We start from the raw sequence: 26,752 nt of genomic DNA on the forward strand, positions 1-26,752 counted from the left end.
CTCAGTTCAGGGCACAAGAAGGGCACAGACATGGATCCATGGACACGGCTAGGAAAAAATCTTCCAATCTCAGGTGCATGGAACACATGCACACCTTGACTGGAATACACATAGAGGCCGCCAGTTGAAGAACATTCATATCTCTAACCTCAAGTTTTCAAAAATCATGAGTCAGGCCCTAAAAAACTATGGGATTGGCTTAATAAACAAGAATTTTTAAAAAATAAAACTGAGGGTTTTTTATGTGGTTTCTGGGTTGTTGTTTTAAAGTCTTTAGGGTACAATACTCAAGTTTTCATGCTCTCCTCCACAATCTCGAGGGCCTGAAATTTCCTTTAAAAAAAAATACATATATATATTAGGTGATTCACTGTAATTTGAGTTCTTCAAAATGAACTCGGTCTATTCTCTCTCAGGTTATGCCAGGGGTACAGCTTGGATCAGCTGAACATACTAGCGGCAGTGCCCACTGGAGCACTTTTGTGTCCCCATACTAAGGGCGGGATTATGGGCGGGGGGTGGGGGTGAGGTTTTGCCAGCTGCCTTAATTCCTCAAGTCTGAAGCTGAAATTAGGACTCTGAGGATAAAAGGAAAGGTGGGTGAGGAGTGTGAAAGCGCAGAATCATCTCAATGAAAACCCTGTATGGCTGAGTAACCTTTATTTCTTCAAGTAGCCTTTGCAAATTCCAATTCTTGAATACTAACAAGTAGCACTCTTCTTTTTGGAAGGTGGGATGAGGAGATGCAGTTAAATTGATTGCAATACAGATTACGAAATTGTATACACCAATCTAAATGCCGGATCTAAGGAATAATGTTTTGTGAAAGTATGAGATGAGCTTCAAGTAGCAACTCTACAAATTTCTAATATTGGATTATGTCAAAGATAAACCATAGAATCAATTTTGGCCCTAGTCAAGTAAGCCCTTCTGGAAGAGGAACAGAGGTGTGTGTTATAAAACTTTTCAATACACAGTCTAAACCACTTAGGTGTGGGAATGTGAGTACCTAACCTTTCCTCTTTTCCCCATAAGGGACAAACAGTCCAGATGATTTCCTGTGTTACTTAGTCCTATTCAAACAAAAGGCTAATGCTCTCTTAGCATCCAATGTGTGTAGTTCACTTCACTTGAGCGACAGTGTGGCCTCAGAAAAAATACTGGCAAGTTTATGGACTGGTTAAGATGGAATTCCATTATCATTTTGGGGAGAAAATTTGGGAGTATATGAAAGCTCACTTTCTTTGTGAAAAACTATAGGAGAATGGCCAGTTATGAGAGGTTCCCTGGTCCATTTTCTGGGAGGGCAATGACAAGGAAAGGTATCAGGCCAGTAGTAGCCTGATTCCAGATCAGTGTCAATCTAAGGCAGTTTCCAAGGCAACGAGAACCTGGTTAAGCAAAAAGCTCAAAACTGTGTGACGTATTTCCAAAGCGAACGAGTAGCGGGTTCTACGGGGAGGTTCTCATATCTCCAGAGAGGACTGCGTAGGTAAGAAAATGGTTTAGACTTACATTTTTCTTTTTCTTTTCTGGAAGAGTGGAAGAAGAAAGAGGAACCAGACCCACCACATTATACTTCTTTCCTTTACCCTAAATCACCAAAGATAACTTATCTGGTGTTGCATGAGGGTAACTAAATGACAGTGTTCCAAGTGTTTACCAGGAATCTAAGCCACCACTGTAATCATGGATCCAATAGGAACCAATGGCTCTAAGAAAGCATCAGGTGTCTTATCAGGCTTCTGATGAGTTCTCAAGCCTGGAACCAATTCAGGGAAGGATGACACTGGCCCTTAATACTCCTTTTGCTGTTGCTCTGACTTTTAAGCGCAGACTCTTAATAGGGATGCTTCTGCACTTGAGTGTGCAAAATCAGAAGTACTGGATCCCTGAAATTTGCTCTTTCAGTAGAGGCATATGCCTGTGAGGCCAAAAGTTTATGCGTGGTCGGATTCATAGTGAACAACACCTTCAGTTTGGCTCTAATTAAGGAAGAGGATGAGTGAGCTGGAAGTTGGCTAGCCTTTTTAATCTCCTTAGGAGTTGGAACTAAGGCCAGTCTCCCTGCATTTGTAGATTCTGATCTCCTTTCTGGCCCTCAGAGTAACAGGGCTGTACATAAAGCAACAAGATGAATGATCTTCCTCAAACAAACCAAAACAATACATATCTCCACTAGAAGCAAGAAAATTAGCAGGGTAAGAGGCACAACTCTTAAACCGCAGTTTCTTTGCCTTTGGTTCCAACATATAAGAAGAAAGGAACCGAATCAAGAACATTAGTTAAAAGAACTGTCATAAAAATAAAGGGAAGGGTAAACCCCTTTAAAATCCCTCCTGGCCAGAGGAAAACTCCTCTCACCTGTAAAGGGTTAAGAAGCTAAAGGTAACCTCGCTGGCACCTGACCAAAATGACCAATGAGGAGACAAGATACTTTCAAAAGCTGGGAGGAGGGAGAGAAACAAAGGGTTTCTGTCTGTCTATATGCTGCTTTTGTTGGGGATAGACCAGGAATGGAGTCTTAGAACTTTTAGTAAGTAATCTAGCTAGGTATGTGTTAGATTATGATTTCTTTAAATGGCTGAGAAAAGAATTGTGCTGAATAGAATAACTATTTCTGTCTGTGTATCTTTTTTGTAACTTAAGGTTTTGCCTAGAGGGATTCTCTATGTTTTGAATCTAATTACCCTGTAAGGTATCTACCATCCTGATTTTACAGAGGGGATTTCTTTACTTCTATTTACTCCTATTTCTATTAAAAGTCTTCTTGTAAGAAAACTGAATGCTTTTTCATTGTTCTCAGATCCAAGGGTTTGGGTCTGTGGTCACCTATGCAAATTGGTGAGGCTTTTTACCAAACCTTGTCCAGGAAGTGGGGTGCAAGGTTTTGGGAAGTATTTGGGGGGAAAGACGTTTCCAAACAGCTCTTCCCCAGTAACCAGTATTTGTTTGGTGGTGGTAGCGGCCAATCCAAGGACAAAGGGTGGAATATTTTGTACCTTGGGGAAGTTTTGACCTAAGCTGGTAAAGACAAGCTTAGGAGGTTTTCATGCAGGTCCCCACATCTGTACCCTAGCGTTCAGCGTGGGGAAGGAACCTTGACAAGAACTAATTGAAATCTATCAAAACTAAGGCAGCATCACCTTTGGGAATGCAATGTGCTGACAAATCCAGGTTAGAGGAACCAGTGAGCTTCCTGGTCCATCTGCTACTGCAGTTGAAAGTAACTGAGGCAGTCAGGGGCCAGCCTATGCATGACCAAGACGTTATATGCCAGGACAACCCCCCAAGTCCTGATTGAGATATGCCCTCAGCCACACAGGTCCTCGCCACACCTTCAAGGTATGATTACAACTATGCATTCTGGGCAAGATCTGACAGATATCCCCACAGTGGGCCCTTATAATTCAGGTGCTGCCAATTACTTTAAAGATGACATTATAGCTCGAGCCCTACGAACACCGATACAGGCAAACTGCACCCTTCACCTCATTAATACAAAGAAGTATTCCTCCTGTCCTCAGGCCCAGTGGTGAAAGAGACCACATCTTTGGAAGCCATCATCGAAGGACACAGAGAGATGCTGCATTTGGCAAGATCACTTCCCCACTGATTCTTGATATAATGTTGTTGGCTCTCCACAAACCTCACACCCTATCATGGGAATAACAATAAAAAAAAATCACCTTCCCCTCTGAATTCTGCCAATGTGTCTGCCTGCAGATGGCTAGCAACAAGTCTTCAGACCTGGGCAGACCAACCTAGCACGGACGTTTGAGAACATGGACACCCTGCCTCCACGCCAGAACTACAGCTGCCCCACAAATCTGCAGCCTGGGTGAAGGCTCCATATAGTCAAATCCATGCAATATTCAAGCCTGAATTTGCCATCCTGTGCACATACCTCCAAGGGAACCTGGTCAAGGGCTTATGCGCCGATCTCCTACTGGGTCTCTGATCCCGTGGACTATTGGTCATTGAACCAAGTGGAGATCAGGAACCAATATTCCCTACCTTTAATACTTGAACTGTTAGACTGCATTAGATCTGCTCGGCTATTTACTAAACTAGTATGTATTTGGGCAGGGGATGAATGGAAAACTGCATTCCGTACCCACTACAGCGACTTTGAGCATTTAGCGATGTCGTTTGAACTGAAGAATGCCCTGCAACTTCCCAGTATTTTGTTAAAGACAGATATTTCTGGGACATCTTGGACCAATATGTTATCTCAATCAGATACTCATCTCCTCAGAAAATCCCAAGAAGCACACTCACCACGTTAGAGCCGACCTAAAAGAAAAGTCAACACAGTCTTATGCAAAATCGGAAAAATGTGTTTTCGATCAACCCTCCATGGAGTTCCTAGGGTTTATTCTATCCCCAGAAGGTATCAGGAAGGATCAAAAAAAGGTGGAGACCATCTGCAGTTGGCCAAGGCCTCAGTAAACCTCCTTCTTAGGCTTCACTATTGGTGTTTCATCACAGACTTTTCAGGGCAATTAGCACCTGTGACCACCCTCATTTATAAAAATACCAGATTTATTTGGTCCTCCAAAACCCCAGCAAGCATTCAAATGACAAACTCATCTTCACCACTGCTCCTGTCCTGGTACACCCAGACCCCACACAAGCCTTTATCATGGAAGCTGATGCATCCAACGTGACAATCAGGGCAGTTCTCTGTCACACATATCATCTCAAAGAGTCATTACATCTGTACACCTACTTGTCCTGGAAACTCACCACCAGTGAGCAAAATTATGAGATGTTGGACAAGGAACTCCTGGCAATCTAAGCCACTTTTGAGGAGTGGCATCACTACCTCCAAGGAATGCAACATCTAGTACAGGTCTATACGGACCTCATAAACCTTGAATATCTACACAAAACCAGAGCACTGAACCAGAGGCAACTCAGATGACTTGTATTCTTCTCCCACTCTAACTTCACCATCACCTACCGCCCAGGGGCCATAAATGGTAAGGTCAATGAACTATTCCAAAAGGGGGAATTATTATGTAGCCCCAGAAATACCTAGCCAGAAGCTGCCTTCCATTCTCAAGCCTCATAATTTACTGAATGCTGCCATTCACCAAGATCTAAGCCTAACCCATTCGGCTTCAAGGAAAGTGATCTTTCCCAAAGAGCTAAGGACAAGGGACATCATGACATGTGGGGTGGGATAATATATGTGACTGGACACACATGTCCCTCTAGAGCTTCCCACAACAGAGGTGATACATTTGGGACACCAACACTCCCCTAGCAGGGTATTTCAGTTACCTTATAACTTATCACTAACCCTCCTGTTCCTTCTGGTAATGCCGAACGCAAGCAGTGATACAGGCTTAAAGTCAAGTCCTGTGACTTGTATGCAAGTATCAACATACCAGGGTACAAACTCTTGAGCATTCTCCTGCCCAGGCCCTGGGTAGTCATCACCCTGGATTTTATTGTGCAACTCCCTGAGTCCAGTGGCCACACGGTAATCACAACTGTTGTGGACCAATTTACCAAGATGACACATTTCGTCCTCTACATTCACCTACCTTTCTCCAAAGAAACAGCTCAGCTCCTAGTGAAATATATCGTCTACCTCCAGGGGCTCTTGGACTACGTTATTTCAGATTGAGTCCCACAGTTCATACCACACTCCCAGCACAAGGCCCTCCAGCTACTTGGAGCCCACACTTACATCTCTTTAGTGTACCACCCATAGACAGATAGCCAATCAGAGAGGGTACACCAAATATTAGTAAACTACCCACAATGCTTTGTCAGTTATCACCAAAGCTACAGGTCCACACTCCTGTTCTATGCGGAATCTGGATATACAACATGTTTTCACCCTCGGATCCACCCACCATTACCTACAGCTTCCCCAAACCCAACGGTCACTGACTAGATTCAACAGATTCACCAGGTCCAAGAAGTGGTAACAGGCTACCTTGAGGAAGCAAAGAAAGCCCACAGTGATATCGGACTGTCAGTGGCCAACTTTTTCAGTATGCCAAGAGGTGCAGCTTTCCACAGAACAACTCTGTGCAGACAGGCCATCCTACAAACTCGACCACCAGTTCCTCAGGCCATACCAAATCAGTTAACAAATCAACACAGTTACCTTCAAACTCTGCCTGTCTAGATCCCTCGAGTTACACCCTGTCTTCCACTTGTCGCTCCTGAAACCCTACATGGAGATCCATTCTCCCACTAAACCTAACCTCCTCCCTCACCAGTACATGTCCCGGACTACAAAGAGTATGTAGTCCATGAAGTGGTTGACTCCAAGACAAATTGGAGCAAACTACGGTATCTCATTGACTGGAAAGACTATGGCCCTCAAAAATGGTCCTGGGAACCACCTGACCTCCATGCACCTCACCTTTCATAAAAACACCCTGGTCCAGCAATGCCATATGTGCATCCCAGAAGGGGGTGCGATGTGAGGTTCTGCAGGGATAGGACTGGAACCCAGGTCTGCGTGACGGCTAATGCCTCCATGCTGTTACCTGGCAGCTATAGTCCGGTGTCATGCATTACCACACAAATCCTGTGGAGATAAATACCACAGGAAGTACCACCTCGGAAGGCCAGGATGACAGTTTCCCTCATGGCTAGACCATGCACTGTATTTCAGCGCAGGAGGAGTTCCAGGAAGCATCTGTGCAACAAAACGGATCCCTGCCAGACGTAGCAATAGAAAATGCATCTCAGCTTGCTCCAACTCCTGACTCCCAACTCTGGCTCTGATCCCTGGCTTGTCTGACTCCTGACTCTGTCTTGTCTCCTGACTTCAGTTCTGACCCTTGGCTTGACTCCTGTCTCCAACCATTAAGCCTGATTCCTGGTTCTACTTGCTAGGCCAGACCAGCCATGTCCTGCTCATAACATATTCTGCCCCCACTATCACTGGGCATACAACTATGCACGGGGAAAAACCTACTCCACAAACACTAGGCTCCATTCACTCTCCTCCCTCCCCCCATTCACAAGATCTTGGGATAGACAAACTCATGAAAGGACCCACCAAGAGACTCGGCCAGCAGAGGCAGAGTCAAGCAGCTGCAGCAGGGATCATCAGACACTGATGATGTTGTCAGTGCTACTTCCTACACCTGCTTCCCACAATTTTTACTCTGGACACTCTCTCTTTTGCATTAATTTGGCAGTTTAATTCAATTCCCTCCCTCCCACCCTCTTCATCTAACTGCACCCCACACTCATATAGCTCTGCTCTTGTCCCACTTCTCCCTTACGCTATCCCCTTGCCCGCCTCATCTTCCTTTCTGATTGCCTTACCCCACTTCTTGCAACATCCCTTATCCCTTCCTATGTCTGTTTAGCTATTCTAATCGCAACAAAACCCACCCCCGCAAAAAAATCATGAACTCACATGATATTTGCAGACAATCACAATGTTCACTGTTTGTGTTATATCTCTGCCACACAATCTTTTTCTGTCTTGTCTACTTAGATTGTAAACTTTGAGGCCAAGATTGTCTCAGACTCTGTATACAGTGCCTAGCACAATGGGACTCCTAGAAGATATTATAACACAAATATCAGATAATAGTTAATAATAATAATAGAACATGACACAAAGTATTGGGTGATGTTCTATGGCCTGTGTTAGGCAGGAGGTTAAATGATTTAAATGGTCATTTTGGTCTTTAAAAAAAAATTTATGAAATTTATACAATTGCTTCAGGGTGCTACAGGTACTGTTCCTCCCTTCCAAAGGAGCCTAACTCCATCCTACCATTGCTGGGGTGCTTATATCTTGACCTAACTTTATGAATCTATAACTGACTTCTGCCTCACATTGCAACTAAACTGACATATAATACATGCTCTATCAAGACTGTTTTGGAAGCACTACAACTAAGCAACTTTGTTCTTACTACTAACGTCCAAATTAAATCTATTCAGATGTGAAGCTCAGGGTGGTTTCTTGTTAATTTAGATATGATTATTCATATATTATGTGTATCCGAAATTAGCTAAATGAAAACACTGTTTTTCAAGGCACATCAACCACTGTTTTAAAAAATCTGTCATTTCTCCAGAACTAAGCGTTCAGGATATGTGGCTGTACTTACCATCACTGCCAGGTAAGAAGGATAAGCTGACATCCATAACAAATCCATTTCCAAATTCCAGGGTCTGAAGGCAGTTAGCTGAAAATTGAGAGTAAAGAATGCTGAACTCACTCTACCAAATTAATGCTGTAGGGGGAGAGGGCAGCACAGTTATGTTTTGGTTGCTTGACATTTTCCATTACAAAAAAAAATCATGCACCCCACTTTGAAGTTGTTACCTCCACTGGTTGCAGGAAACATTTGATCTTTGGCAGGGGACCTCCATGGAATCAGGGAGGTGCCTTTTGCTGGCCCCAGTAAAATCCATTGAGATCTGAGTTATAAGCTATTAAAAGTTATTTCCCACAGCATCTTATATTGTACAGTTTAATTTTAGCAGCACAACAATAGCAATGCATGTTCTAAATCCCTCTCTGGATGGGCCCCATCACTGCAGCATGCATTCACTGCACTGGGGCAGAAATTTAGCCTGTCTTCTACCAGAGCAGCTGCAGCGGCAGGAGGAAAAGAGAGATGAGCCGCAGTTCCCCACCACCACCCTACAGACCCAGCAGTGGTCCGAATGACTCAGCACCCTAAACTAAAGGCAACACTAAGGGAAGAGCTCCCCCATATATCAGGGGCAGGATTAGGAACAGATGCTCAGTCCTGCTGCTGCTAGAGTGTGGCAATGCGGGGAAAGACATGTAGAGAATTTAGAATGTTTGCGCAGGAAGATGGGGGGGTTGTTTTCTGGGGTGGGGAGTTCTGCTTAGGCAGTTCCCTGCTCATTTAGTCTAGGGAAGAAGTTATTTCTCTGAGGTGGTCAGGTTAAAGGGAGATCTCTTTGGATGAGAAATAGTGGTGCAGGTTGCCTGGGACGGATGTACATGGGGCACGGAGAAGGTGACTAGTTTGAGAAAACAAGAAACTACAACCAAATAACCATCAAGTTTTGTACCTAAACATTTTGCTTGTACGTTATCTATTATTTGATTAGCTTGTCTATTAAGACTAAGTTCTTAGGGCAGAGATTGACTTTTTGTTCTGTGTGCACACAGTGCTTATTACAATGGGGCCCTGATCTCCGATTGGGACCTCTAGGCTCTACATTACAAAACAAAACAAAACCCCACAACTGGGAATCAGGAAATTACAAGTTCTAGACTCACTCTTCTACCGATTGCTGCTAACAATTCTGTACCCTTCACAATCATTATTATTAAGCAAGGTGTCACTGAAAGGCTACATAAGCTGGGAATAGAAGATAGATCTCTAAAATATGGAAAACCAAAATCTCAGACATTTAGCTACACTAGTCTGCTACGCTGTCTGTAAAATCAGGCTACTCATCCTAAGGTAAGCAACCCATCATTCCCAATGCAGAGGAGAGGACAGCCAACCAATCAAGCAACTCAATGCAGACCTTGTCTTCGAGCTGGCCCAGAATGCTACCTTCCTCCTTCTGAAGGCTTGGGAGGATAGAACAAACACCTAGCTTTCCCTGTGCCTCCTGGTCATTCTCTGCTGTGTCCAAGGAGATCCTGCACCTGAGGCCTTCTGGTCCATGTGGCCCCAGCTGCAGTATGGAGAAGCAGAAAAGTGCTTCTTGCTCCCCTCAGGCATTGCCTAGGTGCAAGATATCCCCCATTGGTAAGAAGCAGTTCATGAAGAGATGACTCCTAGAATCCCTGGTTAAAAGGAGCCCAGGAATCTCTGTTTGTTTGTTTGAGGGGTGAATGGGGGGTTGCTTGTTTTGTTTCATTTCAAGTCAGGAAAATTGCTTTTACCTCATTTTTCTTTTGAGGCTTGAAAAGAATCCCCAAAGCCCTGCCACAAGCAGAGATCCTTGGTCTGCCCCCTGCATGGACTCAAAGGCAAAGAACACTGGAGAACCGCAAAAAAGGTGCAGTCCTAGCCCCTGCATGCTGCCAGAATTATTAGTGTGCCTTCATACAACAAGGAAAAGTGGATGCCAAACACTTCACACTGCAGGATATGAGAAAGGTGTTTTTTCTAACTGCCATCCTTGCAAATTCAGCCTAGACCCAGGGTGGGTTCTATTTTACATCAATGCCAATAGTTCTGCAGAGCAAGTAAGATCTTCAGTTACAACAGTGCAATCCCCTGGCTTTCAATGAATTTGTAGAGGTCTGACTGAATGACTGCTCTGAACAAACAGAATCCAGCTCACACCCAGTCTTTAGCAGAGATTCTTCAGAGACTTTAGTGTAACAGAGGTACTTGAACATGTATACATTCATCCATTTTTAGAGTTGGTCTTTAAGCCATCCCGTCATGTCTACAGTATTAACAGTAAGGAAAGTTACCTTCTGAACCTCGTTTGGCCCAGATTCTGACAGTAGAGTCAGAAGCCGCAGAAGCTATTAGAAGATTTAACTCTGTTTTTGACTCATCTGTCTGGTAGACAGCATCCACAGCACAAACAGCTTCTGTGTGGCCTTCAAGATGAATGCATTTCACAAGCTGAACGTGACAGAAAGTTACATAAGATTAAACAAAGAATAAAGATAAAACATTTAACAGAAAACATGAAACTTTCAGGCATGTAGACATTTAAATTCTTGGAAATGTTTAGAAGAGCACCGTAACAGTTAAATATGAAAACTAACAACTTATGTGGGCTAGCCTGCCGAGGTAAGTACATTCAGCCTTGAAAAAAATGACAGAGGTAACTTGATTACAGTATATGTTCATGTATTTCTTAAAAGGAAATTTTACAGCTTACAGATGTCATAATTAAGGCAACAATTTAGTCATGGGTATTTTTAGTAAAAGCCATGGACAGGTCACGGGCAATAAACAAAAATTCATGGACCATGACCTGTCCATGACTTTTTCTAAAAATACCTGTGACTAAATCGGGGGGGGTGTCACCTACACTGGCCCCTGAGAAGTCACAGTGGTCACTGAAAGTCATGGAATCTGTGACTTCCGCGACCTCTGTGACAGACACGGAGCCCTTGTCATAATGAGATCATTAGAAAAAGCTATTTAATGATAACTGCAGAACTTATCAAGGAAGTTTCTTTTCCAAAAGGCTTATAAGAACGTGGAGTACATTACTGAAGGAGACTTGGAACAATGAGTATAGCTGAGGGCATATCTACACTACCGCTTAAGTCCATCTAACTTACGTCACTCAAGGGTTCTGAAAAAGCTCCCACACACACACCCCCAAGCAACGCAAGTTTCGCACTGTCCACACTAGCGCTATGTTGGTGGGAGACACTCTCCCACCAACATAGCTTCCGCTTCTCGCTGAGGTGGAGTAATTATGCCGACTGGAGAGTGCTCTCCCGTAGGCATAGTGCATCTTCACCAGATGCACAGCATCAGTGCAGCTGCACTGATGTAGCACTGCAGTGTAGACTTGCCCTGAGTGCGTATTTAGTGTCCAACGACTTCTTAATACAGGCTTGCTGCAATTTTCTGCAACTCAAAACTGTTCCCCCCCCCCCCCCCCCCAAAAAATTTAAAAGCCATAAAGAATTTATGAAATTAAACACAAACATACCGTGACTGATACATTTCATAATCACATGATATCCACGGACCGAAAAAAAAAGCTTGCAATCCTGTAACTAGTTAGGCCTAGCATTTGTTATTCACCCACAGAAACACCTGGCACCTTATCTTAATCTAGCCTATTACACAGTTTCATGAAAACCAATTCAAACATATTAAAAATACTTGATTGACAGTGGTCTGGCTAAACATAGTGTAGGTCTTTTAAAAATTGACTAAGTTCTGAATTCAATTATTACACCTTCTATAACTTAGTCCCACTGCTTTCCACCACTGTGATGCAAATAACCCCGACAACCTCCTTGACACACGTGCTTTGGAACAGAAATCTCTAAATGCTAGAAGATCAGGAACACACTCTGGCTTAAGGTCCATCAGTCACATTTCAGCCTCTCCTTCATGTTCAGAGCTCAACATTTACATTTGTATTTGTGATCAGTCACGTTATTTAAATAAGAGAAAGGTTCTATAACATCTCTGTCTTTTTGGATTATTATTATTACTTCATCCTTCTATGGTTCTCATTTCAGGTTTTGGTTAATTAGCTGAACTGAGACTTCCACCGAGAATGGAAAAGTCTGCAATCTGTCAAACTCCTTCAAAACCTTCCTTCGATTGCTTTTGTAAATTTAGTGCCTCTCTGTACTCTTGTGCAAAATACATGCTACATTTTGATCATAGCCCTCCTCATACTGGGTGCAAATTTCTTTTTTCAAATCCTCTTTTTTCAACCAAGTGGAAGACTGATTCTGACTAAAATCGAATTTTTGAATTTCCATAATGCACTTCAGGACTGTGTTAGGTATAACTTCGTATTCAACAAGGTTTAAACTCTTGCAGCCTTCAAACCATCTTTTCCACACTCCTCACAATTTGTCTATTCCTCTGGTAATAAAAGTCCCATTAAATAAATGCTGTATTCCAGTTGTGGATTCACTAGATCCAACTAGAGAAGAGTGAAGAGAGATACAGGAATGCTGTGCCAGACAAACAGAACTACACCTCTACCCCGATACAACGCGGTCCTCGGGAGCCAAAAAAAATCCTACCACGTTCAAGGTGAAACTGCGTTGCATCGAACTTGCTATTGAGGGGCGGGTAGGGAAGGCTGTGCCTCCCCAAACAGCCTGGTCCTGCCCCCGAGCCAACCCCCACCTACTTCCCACTCCCTGACTGACCCCTCAGAACCCCTGACCCATCCAAACCCCCCCCCGCTCCCTGTCCCCTGACTGCCCCCCGAGACCCTCTGACCCTTATCCAACCCCTATGCCCCGCCCCCTTAACACGCTGCTCAGAGCGGCATGTCAGAGCCAGACATGTTGTCGCCACAGGCGCTGACTCTGGGACTGGAGCACCCACAGAGAAAAACTGGTGAGTGCAGAGCACCAACCGGCATCTCCCTGCCCTGCGCCCCCCGCCCCAGCTCAGCTCCACTCAGCCTCCTCCCCTGAGCGCGCCCCCACTCCGCTTCTCCCCCCTCCCTCCCAGGCTTGCCGCAAATCAGCTGTTTGACACAGCAAGCCTGGGAGGGAGGGGGGAGAAGCGGAGTGGCGGTGCACTGGGGGGAGGAGGCGGAGTGGAGGTGAGCTGGGGCAGGGAGCGGTTCCTCTGTGCCCTTCCCCCCTCCCCCCGGTTACTTGCTTGCACAAGCCTGGGAGGGAGGGGGAGGGGATGGGAAATGCTTTACCGTGTTATATCCAAATTCGTGTTATATCGGATCGCGTTATATCGGGGTAGAGGTGAATAGAAAAATAGGTCTCACACTAAGAGTGATGAGATTATGGGAAAGAAGTATACCACATGATGTTAGAGAGTGAAGCAGGGAGAGATAAAAGTCTTTGAAACAATCTAGATAAGTCTATGAATTTTTTTTTAATGAATCACTAAAAATTGCAGCAGATATATTTAGGAATAGGATTAAATGTAATCATGTGACAGAGGATAGCAATATTATGCTGATGCGAGAGTTCAGAGAGAGACTTGGAAGAGGCATATAAGAGTTTCAGTAATCTAGGTGAGATGAAAAGGCATTATAAAGAGTTCAGAAATGCAGACAGAACTAATTTAATTTACTAAATATTTCATGGGTACTGTGCTTGAAAATAAAAATTGATGAAGTGATAGTTCAAAAAGACAATACGAATATTTCTGCTTACCTGGTTATTCTGTGTTTCCCATATAATGAGCTGTTTATCAGATCCTCCAGAAATTAATTCCGTCTCAGCAGCTAAAACAATATTTTTTTAATTATGTGAACACCTACTTTTAATGGCTACTATAAAGTAAGAATTATTTCAGTCACGGAACAAACAAAGCTACTCGATGTGTATTACAGAAAATAAAATTTCCCTAACAACATAAGAGTTGTGATAGCTATGAATGCTAAGCGCTGTTCAAAACTAGGCAGACCATTGAACATATTTGTAAAGAAAAAAAATCCCACAAACGTTAATGCTTGTGAAGTTTTATATGAATACAGTCAAGGGCATGCCAATTTTAAAATTCACTCAAGTAACTTAAGTGTGTCTTAATTAAGTTTTTTTGGTTTGGAATAGAGCTGTCTATTAATCGCAGTAAACTCACGCGATTAACTCAAAAAAATTAATCGTGATTAATTACAGTGTTAATCACACTGTTAATACCATTTGAAATGTATTAAATAATTTTGGATGTTTTTCTACATTTTCAAATATATTGATTTTAATTACAACACAAAATACAAAGTGTACAGTGCTCAGTTTATATTATTTTATTACAAATATTTGCACTGTAAAAATGACAAAAGAAAATAGTATTTTTCAGTTCAGCTCATCCAATACCGTAAGGCAAACTTACAAAGTAGATTTTTTTTTTGTTACATACCACCACTCAAAAACCAAACAAAGTAAAACTTTAGAGCCTACAAGTCCGCTCAGTCATACTTCTTGTTCAGCCAATCGCTAAGACAAACAAGTTTGTTTACATTTACGAAGAGAAAGCGGCCGGCTTCTTATTTACTGTACAATGTCACCTGAAAGTGAGAACAGGCGTTCGTATGGCACTTTTGTAGCCAGCATTGTAAGGTATTTACGTGCTAGATATGCTAAACATTCGTATGCCCCTTCATGCTTCGGCGACCATTCCAGAGGACATGCTTCCATGCTAATGACGCTCGTTAAAAAAATAATGCTCTAATTAAATTTGTGACTGAACTTCTGGAGGAGAATAGTATGTCTCCTGCTCTGTTTTACCCACATTCTGCCATATATTTCATGTTATAGCTGTCTCCAATGATGACACAGCACATGTTGTTTGTTTTAAGAACACTTTCACTGCAGATTTGATAAAATGCAAAGAAGGTACCAAGGTGAGATTTTTAAAGATGGCTACAGCCCTCGACCCAAAGTTTAAGAATCAGAAGTGCCTTCCAAAATCTGAGAAGGACGAGGTGTGGAGCATGCTTTCAGAAGTCTTAAAAGAACAACACTTCAATGTGGAAACTACAAGAATCCGAATCATCAAAAAAGAAAATCAACCTTCTCCTGGTGGCATCTGACTCAGATAATGAAAATGAACATGAGTCAGTTTGCACTGCTTTGGATTGTTATTGAGCAGAACCCATCATCAGCTTGGACGCATGTCCTTTTGGAATGCTGGCTGAAGCATGAACGGACATATGAATCTGTAACACATCTAGCATGTAAATATCTTGCAAAGCTGGCTACAACAGTGCCAGGTGAACACCTGTTCTCACTTTCAGGTGACACTATAAACAAGAAGTGGGCAGCATTATCTCCTGAAAATGTAAACAAACTTTTTGAGTGACTAACTGAACAAGACATAGGAATGAGTGAGCTTTTAGGCTCAAAAGTTTTACATTGTTTTATTTTTGAATGCAGTTATTTTTTGTACATAATTCGACATTTATAAGTTCAGCTTTCATGATAAAAGACATTGTATTACAGTACTTGTATGACGTAAATTGACAAATATTATTTCTTTTGGTTTTTATAGCACAAATATTTGTAATCAAAAATAAATATGACGTGAACACTGTACACTTTGTATTCTGTGTTATAATTGAAATCAACGTTTGAAAATGTACAAAACGTGCAAAAAAAATTTAAATAGCATTCTATTATTTTTAACAGTGTGATTAATCGTGCTATTAATCGCGATTAATTTTTTTTAATCGTGCAATTAAGCACGATTTTTTTTTTTAAATTGCTTGACAGCCCTAGTTTGGAGTCTTTTTTTTTTTTTTTCTTTAGTACACTGATTTATACAAATCAAAGAACTGTAGGACTGGAAGCAACGTCAAGAAGTCATCAAGTCCAGCCCCATGCATTGTGGCAGGACCAAGTAAACCTATGCCATCCCTAACGGTATTTGTTCAACTTGTTTTTAAAAGCTTCCAATGATGGGGACTCCATGATCACCCCTGGAAGCCTATTCCATAACTTAACTATCCTTATAGTTCGAAAGTTTTTCTTACTATCTAACCTAAATCTCCCTTGCTGCAGATTAATCCCATTACTTCTTGTCTTGCCTTCAATGGACATGGAGAGCAACTGATCACTGTTCTCTTTATAACAGCCCTTAACATATTGGAAGACAGTTTTCAGGTCGCCCCTCAGTCTTCTTTTCTCAAAACTAAACATGCCCAGTTTTTTCAACCTTTCCTCATACGTCAGGTTTTTTGTTGCTCTATTGGACTCTTCCCAATTTCACCACATTGTTCCTAAATTGTGGTGCCTAGAACTGGACACAGTATTCAAGAGGGGACCCCACCAGTGCCAAGCAGAGCAGGACAATTACCTCCTGTGTCTTACATGCAACACTCCTGTTAATCATATTCAACCAGCCTGTTTTGCAGCTGCATCACACTGACGACTCATATTCAATTTGTGGTCCACTATTTCCCCCTGGTCCTTTTCAGCAGTACTACGTACAAAGTTATTCCCCATTTTGTAGTTGTGCATTTGACTTTTCCTGCTTAAGTGAAATACTTTGCTCTTGTATTTATTGAATTTCAGTCTTGTTGAATTCAGACCAATTCTCCAATTTGTCAAGGGTCATTTTGAATTTTAAACCTATCCTCCAAAATGTTTGTAACCCAGGCAGCTTGATGTCACCTGCAAATTTTATAAGCATACTCTCTACTCCATTATCCAAGTCATTAATGAAAATATTGACTAGCAATATTGAACCAAGGACTGACCCTGTGCAACCCCCCCTAGATACGCTCTCCCAATTTTACAGCAAACCATTAATAACTACTCTTTGAGTATGGTCTTTCAACCAGCTGTGCACCCACCTTATAGTAAATTCACCTAGACCACATTTTCCCAGTTTGCTTATGACAATGTCACATGGAACTGTGTCAAAAACAGTACTGAAAATCAAGGTATATCATGTCTACTGATCCCGCCTATCCACTTGTTCAGTAATCCTATCAAAGAAAGAAATTTAAGTTGGTTTGGCATGATTTGTTCTTTACAAAACCATGCTGATTATTTCTTATAACCTGATTATCCTCCAGGTGCTTACAGATTGATAAAAAATTTGCTCCAGTATTATTCCAGGTATTGAAGTCAGATTAACAGATCTATAATTCCCTGGGTCAGTCTTGTTACCCTTTTTAAATAAAGATACCATGTTTGCCCTTCACCAGTCTTCCAGGACCTCTCCAATCCTCAGGAGTTTTCAAAGATAACTGTTAATGGCTCCGAGGATTGCTTCAGTTAGTTCCTTAAGTACCCTAGGATGTATCAAGAACGGCCATATAGGGTCAGAACAACGGTCCAACTAGTTCAGCATCCTGTCCTCCAACAGTGGCCAATGCCAGGTACTTCAGATGGAATGAAAAAACAGGCAGTCACTGAGTGATCCATCCTGTCATCCACTCCCAGCTTCTGGCAATCAGAGGCTAAGGACACCTGAGCATGGGGTTGCATCCCCAACTATCTTGGCTAATAGCCATTTATGGACCTATCCTCCATGAACTTATCTAATCCTTTTAAAGAAACCATAATAGTTTAGCCTTCACAACATCCCCTGGCAATGAGTTCCACAGATTGACCGTGAACTGTGTGAAGTACTTCCTTTTGTTTGTTTTAAATCTGCTGCCTATTAATTTCATTGGGTGACCCCTGGTTTTTGTGTTATGTGAAATAGTAAACAACACTTCTATATTCACTTTCTCCACAACATTCACAATTTTATAGACCTGTATCAGATACACATACCCCTTAGTTTTCTCTTTTCCAAGCTGAAAAGTCACATTCTTTTTAATCTCTCCTCATACAGAAACTGTTCCATATCCCTAGTCATTTTTGTTGTCTTTCTCTGTATCTTTTCTAATTCTATCTGTTTTGACATGGGGCGAACAGAACTGTGTTCAGTGTTTAAGATGTGGAAGTACCAAGGATTTATAGAGTAGCATTATATTTTCTATCTTATTATCTTTCCCTTTCCTAATGATTCCTAACATTGTTAGCTTTTTTGAGGGTTGCTGCACATTGAGCAGATATTTTCAGAGAGTTATTCTTGAGTCCAAGATCTCTTTCTTGAGTAGTAACAGCTAATTTACACGCCATCATTTTGTATGTATAGTTGGGATTATGTTTTCCACTATGCATTACGTTGCATCAATACTGAATTTCATCTGCCATTTTGTTGCCCAGTCATCCAGTTTTGTGAGATCCCTTTTGTGACTCTTTGCAGTCTGCTTTGGACTTTATCTGAATAGTTTTGTATTGTCTGCAAATTTTGCCACCTCGCTATTTAAACCTTTTTACAGATCATTCATGAGTACATTGAATGGCACTGGTCCCACTACAGATCCTTGGAGGATACCACTATTTACCTGTCTCCATTCAGAAAACTGACCATTTATTCCTAGCCTTTGTTTCCAGACTTTTAACCAGTTACTGACGCATGAGAGGACTGTCCCTTTTATTCCATGATTGCATACTTTGTTTAAAAGCCTGTCAAATGCTTTCTAAAAGTCCAAGTATGATGTATCAATGGCCCCCAAACTGTGGGGCAATCCCCCGTAGGGAGGTGCAGAGGAACGTTCAGGGGAGCGTACGGCACGGTCCAGACGGGAGGTGGGAAAGGAGCACCACCAAACCCCGCTCCACTCCCAGCCACAGCTCCACTCTGCCCTCATTCCCTCTCCGCCCTCTAGCACCAGCCCCTCATCCATCTCCAGTTCTACTTTCAGCCTAAGATCCTCTACTGAGCCAACTGTACAGCAATGGAGGGGGGGCACAGACAAATTCCAATACTGGTAAGGGGGGTCATGACAGGAAAAGTTTGGTCACCACTGTGCTATATCCCCTGGATCACTCTTGTCCACGTTTGTTCTCCCTCAAAAGAATTCTAATAGATTGAAGAGGCATGATTTCCCTATAAAAAGGCATGTTGACTCTTCCCCAAAAATCTTCATCTATGTGTCTGATAATTCTTTTCTTTATTACTGGTTCAACTCATCTGCCTGGTACCGAAGTTAGGGTTACTAGTCTGTAATTGCTAGGATCGCCTCCAGAGCTTTTTTTAAAAATTGGTGTCACATTAGCTATCCTCCAGTCAGCTAGTATAGAAACTGATTTAAATGATAGGTTACGTAACACAGTTAGCAGCTCTACAATTTCATATTTGAATTCCCTCAGATCTCTTAGGTGAATATCCTCTGGTTTGGTAACTTACTCCTGTTTAATTTAGCAATTTGTTCCAAAACCTCCTCTAATGACTACGGCTGCGAGTTTGTCATGGAGGTCACGGAAGTAACCGATTCCATAACTTTCTGTGACCTCCGTGACTTCTGCAGCGGTCGGTGCAGCTGGCCCTCGGGCCACCTGAGCAGTTCGGGCAGCCCTTGGGCCAGCCACAGCGGCCGCTGCTAGGGCAGTCTTGGGCCACCGCCCACCCCCCACTCCCCCCAGCAGCAGACATTTGGGTCAGGGGCTCAGGGGTTGGAGCATAGCAGGGGGTGAGGGCTCTGGGTAGCGCTTACCTCGGTGGGAGCGCCCCAAAAACCGCAACATCCTTCAGCTCCTAGGGAGAGATGTAGCCAGGGGGCTCGGCGCACTGCCTTCACCTTCAGGCACTGCCCCATAGCTCCCATTGGCTGCAGTTCCCAGCCAATGGGAGCTGTGAAGCCAGCGCCCAGGGTGGGAGGCAGCGCATAGAGCTGCGTGGCCATGCCTCCACCTAGGAGCTGACGGAAGTCGCCGCTTCCAGAGAACACCCCTCCCCCCATCACCAGCAGGGTCCCGGACCACGCGCCACTGCTAGCCTATCCCCCAAGCACCCAAACAACTACTTAATTCAAATTTTTAAATTGACGAGATTGCAAATTGACAGCATCCAGGATTCAATAGTTCTCAGATGAGCACATGAAAAATAAGAATCCTGTTCTAGCATAGAACAAAAGTGGGTATTTGTAAACACAGCTTGCTTAGTTCTTACAGCAGAGGTGAGCAAACTACAGCCCGCGGGACCGTCCTGCCTGGCCCCTGACCTCCTGGTCCGGGAGGCTAGCCCCTGGCCCCTCCCCTGCTGTTCTCCCTCCCCTGCAGCCTCAGCTCACTGCGTCACTGGCGCAACGCTCTGGGCGATGAGCTCTTGCCGGGCAGCACAGCTGCAGAGCCGCGGCCTGACCCGGTGCTCTGTGCTGCGCGGTGGCATGGTTGGCTCTAGCTGGGCAGCGCGACTGCCTGTCCTGGTGCTCTGGGCAGCACGGCTGTAGCGCCGCCAGCCACCAATGCTCCAGGCAGCACGATAAGGGGGCAGGGAGCGGAGGGGATTGGATAGAGGGCAGGGGAGTTCAGGATGGTGGTCAGGGGTGTGGATAGGGGTCGGGGCAGTCACAGAGCAGGGAACAGGGGGGTTGAATGGAGACAGGAGTCCGGGGGGGTTGGATGGGGTGGCGGGGGGCAGTCGGGGGACAGGGAGGGATGGATGGGGCCGTCAGGGGGTGCAAAGCAGGAAAGGTCGGATAAGGGGCCGGGGCCGGGCCCGGGCCATGCCTTGGTGTTTGGGGAGGCACAGCCTCCCCTAACCAGACCTCCATATGATTTCGGAAACCCGATGTGGCCCTAAGGCCAAAAAGTTTGCCCACCCCTGACTTACAGCCATCTTGGTTGTGAATCCACTGCACACAATTAACTCTACCAGTGTGACCATTCAGTGTAGCAACTACTCTTCTTTTCTGAGAAAAGAAAGAAAATGTTTAGTTGCCCAACTGTTTTTGAGGAAATTTATGTTTTATAAAAATAAGGACAGGTGAGCCACACTGCTAAAGCTTTAAGAAGGGTCATTTATCTAACAACTTCCTGATGTCCTGGAGAGCTTGCTCAAGAAGAAACAAGTTATAGAAAAAAAGATCAAACACCTTCTTGATGTTAGCGTTTTAATGGCAGGCGGGTCCTTCAACCACTCGGGGCAGCCATGCGGCTAGCAGCCTGGGCACCAGAAGCAAAGCGGAGAACAGGAAGCTGAAGGGAGATGCACAAAGATGCCCAGCCAGAGGGAGGCTGAGCAAGGAAAAACTGTTCTCTGTCTTAATTTGCTGCTTATGGTGTACTACATGACCTGAGCATACTCAATAACATCTGCTGAAGCCACAGCCCTTCACCCTGCCTTTACTTGGCATCAGATTCTGCGGACTGCTTTTTACAGGGGGTTAAAAAGAGGCAAAGGGGGCAAACTGAGGGAGGGGGGTGAGCAGGAGACGGAAACTGACTGGCCAGGGAGGTTCAAGCAGATGGAGGCAGGGTTAGGATATGGGCTGAAGGACAAAACCAGGGATGGGGGATAGGAGCTGTGGTTAAGCCCAGGGGTGAAGCGCTGCCAGACGGTAGCAGGGGGCAAAACCCTAGCACAGGCAGGGGTAGAGAGGGTAACAGTTACCCTAGTGGACTGAGACACCAGTGTTTGCAAAAATAGGGTGCGAGGGCAAAGGGGCTTTTTAATTTGGTCAGAGGGGCTTTTTCATTTCCCCTCTCACAAGACAGTAGATCTCAGCATGGGCTTCCCGCTGGGTTCTTAAAGGCACAGGCATCCCAATGCCTAGTCACCGCAGCTCCTCTCTGTCTGATGTGACTTACTGAGGTGCTGCAGGAGATTTGATTCAGTGAAATATTTTACATATACCCCTTCACAAACAAAGAATCCCTTAAGAGTTTATAAAAGTGCATGAAGTTTCTTAGGTTTCAGAGTAGCAGCCGAGTTAGTCTGTATCCGCAAAAAGAAAAGGAGGACTTGTGGCACCTTTGAGACAAACAAATTTATTTGAGCATAAGCTTCCGTGAGCTACAGCTCACCCACGAAAGCTTATACTCAAATAAATCTGTTCGTCTCTAAGGTGCCACAAGTACTCCTTTTCTTTTTTAAAGTATCTTAGCAGTTCACAAACTTGTCTTATTTGCTGCTGGGACTTCCTGAATTACTCTGAGCACTTCATCATTTGTTATTGTGCAGATGTGTCACTGTGCTATTTAATTTATATGTTAATAACAAATACTCACTGAAAATATGTATAAGTAGTTATAGTTATAGTTTTAGCAAAGACATCTGTGTTTCTAGTATTGCATTTGCTATGTTGTGTTTGCACAGTAAATGCAGCTGCAAAATAAATGGCGTTTAAATGCCCTCAGTCAATTAAGAAGTAATTAATACACACATACCCCAGGCAGGGTTCTTTGGAAGCCAAAGACTTTATGCTTCCATCCCACACCACTGTGAAGTTTTAGCAAATTAGGACAAGTTAGCAAATAAGAACAACTTTACATATCAGTAACTGATACTGATTACAATACTTATGCTGTTACAGTAGCAGAGCAGGTCAGATAGCAGTTTAATACCACTAACAGCTACTGGTAGCAAATTTAAGACAGAGAGCAGTTTTCACACCACACCCGCTGCTCTCAGGGGGCAGTCGCTGAGGGCAGCCCCAGGACACCCTGCCCCTGGGGGCCAGGCCCACCTGCACGCACAGAGAGCTGGCCTGGTTATAACATGGGTTTCCATGCAGCGTAAGTGCTGCCAGCCCAGCGCGAGCCCATGGACTCGGTTCCCCGATACGCACACCGCTGAGGAGGCTCGCGGCCAGCGCATGCAGCAGAAGGGCCGCCGGGAGCTGATAACCAAGTCGCTGTGGGGCAGGGCTGCAATGGGGAGGCCCAGCACGGCGCGTGCCCACCGGTGGGGGTTGAGCAGCCGGGTGCCTAGCCCGGCCAGGCTGCGAGGCAGCAGCTGAGGCACGGGCAGTGGAACTCCTGAGGCCAGCGGGCCCAGCAGCTGCGCTACCTGGGGGACAAACGAGGTAGCTGTCCCGCCCCCAGGAGCGCCTGAGACCTGAGCGGGGGGGCGGGGCCTCAACCAGAAGAGGTGGGGCCATTAAACCCCTGGCCCTTCCTGGGGCTGCAGCGGCTGGGAGCCCAGGGCCCTTTAAACCACGGCGGGAACTACAGCTGTGGAGGCAGCCGGGAGCCCCAGGACTCGAGCGGCGATTTAAAGTGCCCGGCCCTTTAAATTACCCACGGATCCACGGGGGGCTCCCGACCACCGCCGCTACCCCGGGGCTCCAGCAGCGGGGCTCCGGCCCCTACCGGGAACCCCAGGCCCTTTAAATCGCCGGCCTCGGGAAGCCAGTCCGGTCTAGCTTCACCTCTGCCCGCCCCCCTCACCTCGGGGTCGTAGAGCGCCACAGAGCGGCAGGTCCCAAAAGCCAGGAGCCCGCCCCGCCCCCACGACACGGCCCCGCCGCCCGCCCGATTCGCGCAACAGGCAACGTGACCGATTCCCAGCGGCGCCGCCATTTCCCTCGCGCGCCGCCGCCTTTGACCTCACGCAGCTTCCGTCGTGCGACGCCGCGCGAGGCGGGTACGGCGTCCGGGAGGCACCGCCGGCGGGGCCACCGCGAGAGGGCGGGGCTGTGAACGGCAGCCAGGTCCCTCAGCCTCACTCTCACCCACGAGTCACAGGCCTCTCCCTAGCCGTACGCAGCTGCGTAGGGCACCACGTGGTGCCCTGCTCCGCCTCTTCTCGTGGCCCCAGCCCCCGCTCCGCTCCAGCCCCGCCTCTTCCCGCCCCCAACTCCGCCCGGACCCCAGGAGAGCAGCCGCGCAGCCGGGACCTGGCAGCCGCGCAGCCCGGGCAGAAGCTTGGGCTCTCCGGCAGCCGTAGCAGCCGCCGCCGCGGAGTGCGTTGGCGCCAAGCACGTGCTCAGCGTGGCGCTGGCCCGTCCGTGTGGAGATCGTACCCCGGGTTGGCGGCCGCTTCCGGGCGGTGACGACACGGCGTCGCTCCATGCGCTCCCGCTTCTCCGCCTCCGAGACCCGCTGCTGGTGCTCGCTGGGCCGTTTGCCTCCCCCGGCTTGCGGGCGTAGCGGCTGCGGGACGGGTGGGCGGGGGAGACGCCGCTCGGAGCCCGCCCCGCGCGTGGGGAAGGTGTCTGTTCGACTCGTGTTCAATCCCCCGCCTCACTTGGTCGCCCTGTTCTGTCCTGGACCCGTGGCAGTGGCTGTATCGCCCTAATTTTCTTAAATATGTATTAAGATTTTCAAAAGGAACCAAGTCCCAGGAACATTAAATCAGTTTTCTCATTGTAGACCTGTCGGTGGAATAGAAAAATATTTATGGATTAAAAATGGAGTGACAGATCTGCTTCGTGTTCCCAAAGATGTTGATCACACGGTGTTGTAGGTGTGTTTTGTACACTTTGTAAATGTGTACTTGTAACTACGCACACACACACAAAAATGTTAAAAGCTGGTCACGTTGCATAGTCAAGTACTCAGAAGTTAGAAAATGTCAGAATTAATCATAGACTATCAGGGTTGGTCGGTACCTCAGGAGGTCATCTAGTCGAACCCCCTGCAGGGCCAATCCCCAGTTTTTGCCCCAGATCCCTAAATGGCCCCCTCAAGGATTAAACTCACAACCCTGGGTTTAGCAGGCCAATGCTCAAACCACTGAGCTATCTGTTGCTGCTGCAGTCTTAGTTCTGCCCTTTTGTGCATATGCATTGTGATACAATCTTTAATTAAATTGCCACGTTTTTATCCTTGGGACCTCTGCCTCATTCAGTGCACAGGATAAAAGGTACTTGATGAATGAGGGAGCTATTCAGTATTTTCATTTATCATCATTCAGTGTGTGGCTCCTATGCCTAATGTGCTGTACACAAACCAAACCCAGCCCAGAATCATTCATTTTCTTTTCTAGGGTACCCATCACCATAGTGCCTCACAAAAATAAATGAATGTCTTCACAAGACCCATGTGAAGGGTGAGTGGTATTACTATGCCCATTTTATAGATAGGGAACTGAAGAACAGAGCAATTAAGGCCAAAATTCACCTACGTCCATTAATTTTGAGTGCCTCACTACCTAGGTACCCAACTTGAAAAATCTGGGATGCCATTTTTCAGAGTTGCTGAGCACCCACAGCTCCTGTTGACATCAAATACAATTGTAAGTGCTCAACGCTTCTGAAAATTAGATTCTAGAAGTAGGAAACCTGTTGCTTTCAATAGGATCCTCAAAACAAGACAAAACTCCTATTGATTTTAGTGGAGTCACAATTTCGCTCTAGGAGTCCCAGGTGTGGCACTCAGAAAATAAGGAACATAATTATGAACATTTTGGTGTGAGTGACTTACAGACTCCTTATCTAAAGCTGGGTAACACAGCCAAGAATAGAACTCAGTTCTCTTGGGTCACAATCACGTTAACCACAAGAACATCTTCTCCCTTTCTTCCAGGTTTGGGATATGGCCCTGTGGTCATTTCCATGATTGGGGAAATTCCACATCTCTAGCACAATAATAATCTCTTGCAGAAACTTCTACCCTCTGAACCCACCCCTGTAGGATTTACCACAGAAGGGGATGATCCAGGGTGAGGAATTATTCCCTGTGAGAATGTTTATAGACTGTATCTACATGATCTTTGATGGGAAAACACTGTTTTCTTTTACCAGCCAAATTTACTTACCCTACATTTTTAAAAAATGTAACTTGCCACAATAATTTGACTCGACAGTATATTCCACAAACACAATGAAATCATTTTGTAAGATAAGAAAGCAGACATCAAACACAAGTTTTTACACTACATCTAAAATATTTAGATTAAACATTTTAAATTGAAAGTTGAATAGTGCTTGTGAAAGGTGCTGGATTTAATTTAATAAATATTAATTGCATCTCTGTTCGATATTTATTGAAGGGACTAAATTTTAAATATTTTACAAATGGCTTTCACTGCCAAATGCATAGATGTGCCTCACATAATAGAGAATGTATTTCTGAATAATTTTACCAAACAGAAATTGCTGTGTCAAAATTTAAATGTCCAAACAATGAATGTAATTTGCTTGCTAAAAGACACACTAGAAAATCTCGAATCCTTTTGTTAAACAGGGAAGTCTCATGCAATCATGACCTAGAAAATTGCTTGAAAAAGTAGAAGGGGATGAAACAGCTTGTCACGTAATCAAACTGATTAGAGCTTCTGCTTCAAAAACATAATGCAGAAACAGATGTGGTAGCAGTCATGCATTCCAGAGCACATAAAAATGTGGAAAGAGGTATTTTTCCATTGCGAAAAGACAACACTCAGAAGTGCAATCTCAAACAGTTAATATGATATTCTGTTTACAAACCCCATATTAGCAGAGGTTATTGTGTGGATTGTGGATAATATTGCAATACACTAGTATCTTATTAAAACAAAAAAGGCATTATGTATTGTTTGCCTGACATTCACACCCATCTGTGGTTATTTTCAAATAATATTGCTTTGTATGAAGAGCAGTAGCAGAGCCTTTATGCTTATATATTATTTTAACTATATGTACAGATGCCAAGAGTTTTTACATGAATTACACTTTGAAATGTAAAATCTACTGATAAACATAACACAGTATGAACATATCTAAAAGAGATAGGGCTCATATAGGTCCTGATCCAAAACTCAGAAGTCAGTGGAAAGACTCATTAGGATCAGGCCCATATTTACTGGCATTATATCTTTGCTTGCAGCATTCTTTTCTGCATCATAGTTTTGCTATCAGTACCTTCTGTCACTTTTACACACACTAACTTAGTAAACAAGATATTCAAAAG

The 26,752-nt window shown here is 44.6% G+C and overlaps 1 protein-coding gene and 1 long non-coding RNA gene across 5 annotated transcripts in view; one reads left to right on the top strand and one right to left on the bottom strand.

The window, feature by feature from the left end:
• ELP2 (elongator acetyltransferase complex subunit 2) overlaps positions 1-23,805 on the bottom strand; it is a 118,255-nt gene extending 94,450 nt beyond the window's left edge. The window contains exons 1-5 of one of the 4 annotated variants that reach the window (XM_037893397.2): positions 23,309-23,805; positions 20,751-20,829; positions 13,790-13,860; positions 10,415-10,571; positions 8,106-8,183 (exon numbers count right to left, since the gene is read on the bottom strand). In XM_037893397.2, coding sequence (XP_037749325.1) covers positions 8,106-8,183; positions 10,415-10,571; positions 13,790-13,860; positions 20,751-20,829; positions 23,309-23,440 — 517 coding nt within the window. In that variant the 5' untranslated portion in view covers positions 23,441-23,805. Of the gene's footprint in view, positions 1-8,105; positions 8,184-10,414; positions 10,572-13,789; positions 13,861-20,750; positions 20,830-22,147; positions 22,226-23,158 lie in introns of those variants that run through there. The other 3 variants (XM_043540310.1, XM_043540311.1, XM_043540312.1) reach the window with 3 other exon arrangements.
• On the top strand, positions 23,718-26,228 carry LOC122464600. The gene is made up of 2 exons (XR_006288790.1): positions 23,718-24,322; positions 25,388-26,228. It is a non-coding gene; the product is annotated as an uncharacterized LOC122464600 (long non-coding RNA).
• Positions 26,229-26,752: the final 524 nt, after the last annotated feature.

The sequence above is a fragment of the Chelonia mydas genome, chromosome 2 (assembly GCF_015237465.2).
Source record: "Chelonia mydas isolate rCheMyd1 chromosome 2, rCheMyd1.pri.v2, whole genome shotgun sequence".
NCBI lineage: Eukaryota > Metazoa > Chordata > Testudines > Cheloniidae > Chelonia > Chelonia mydas.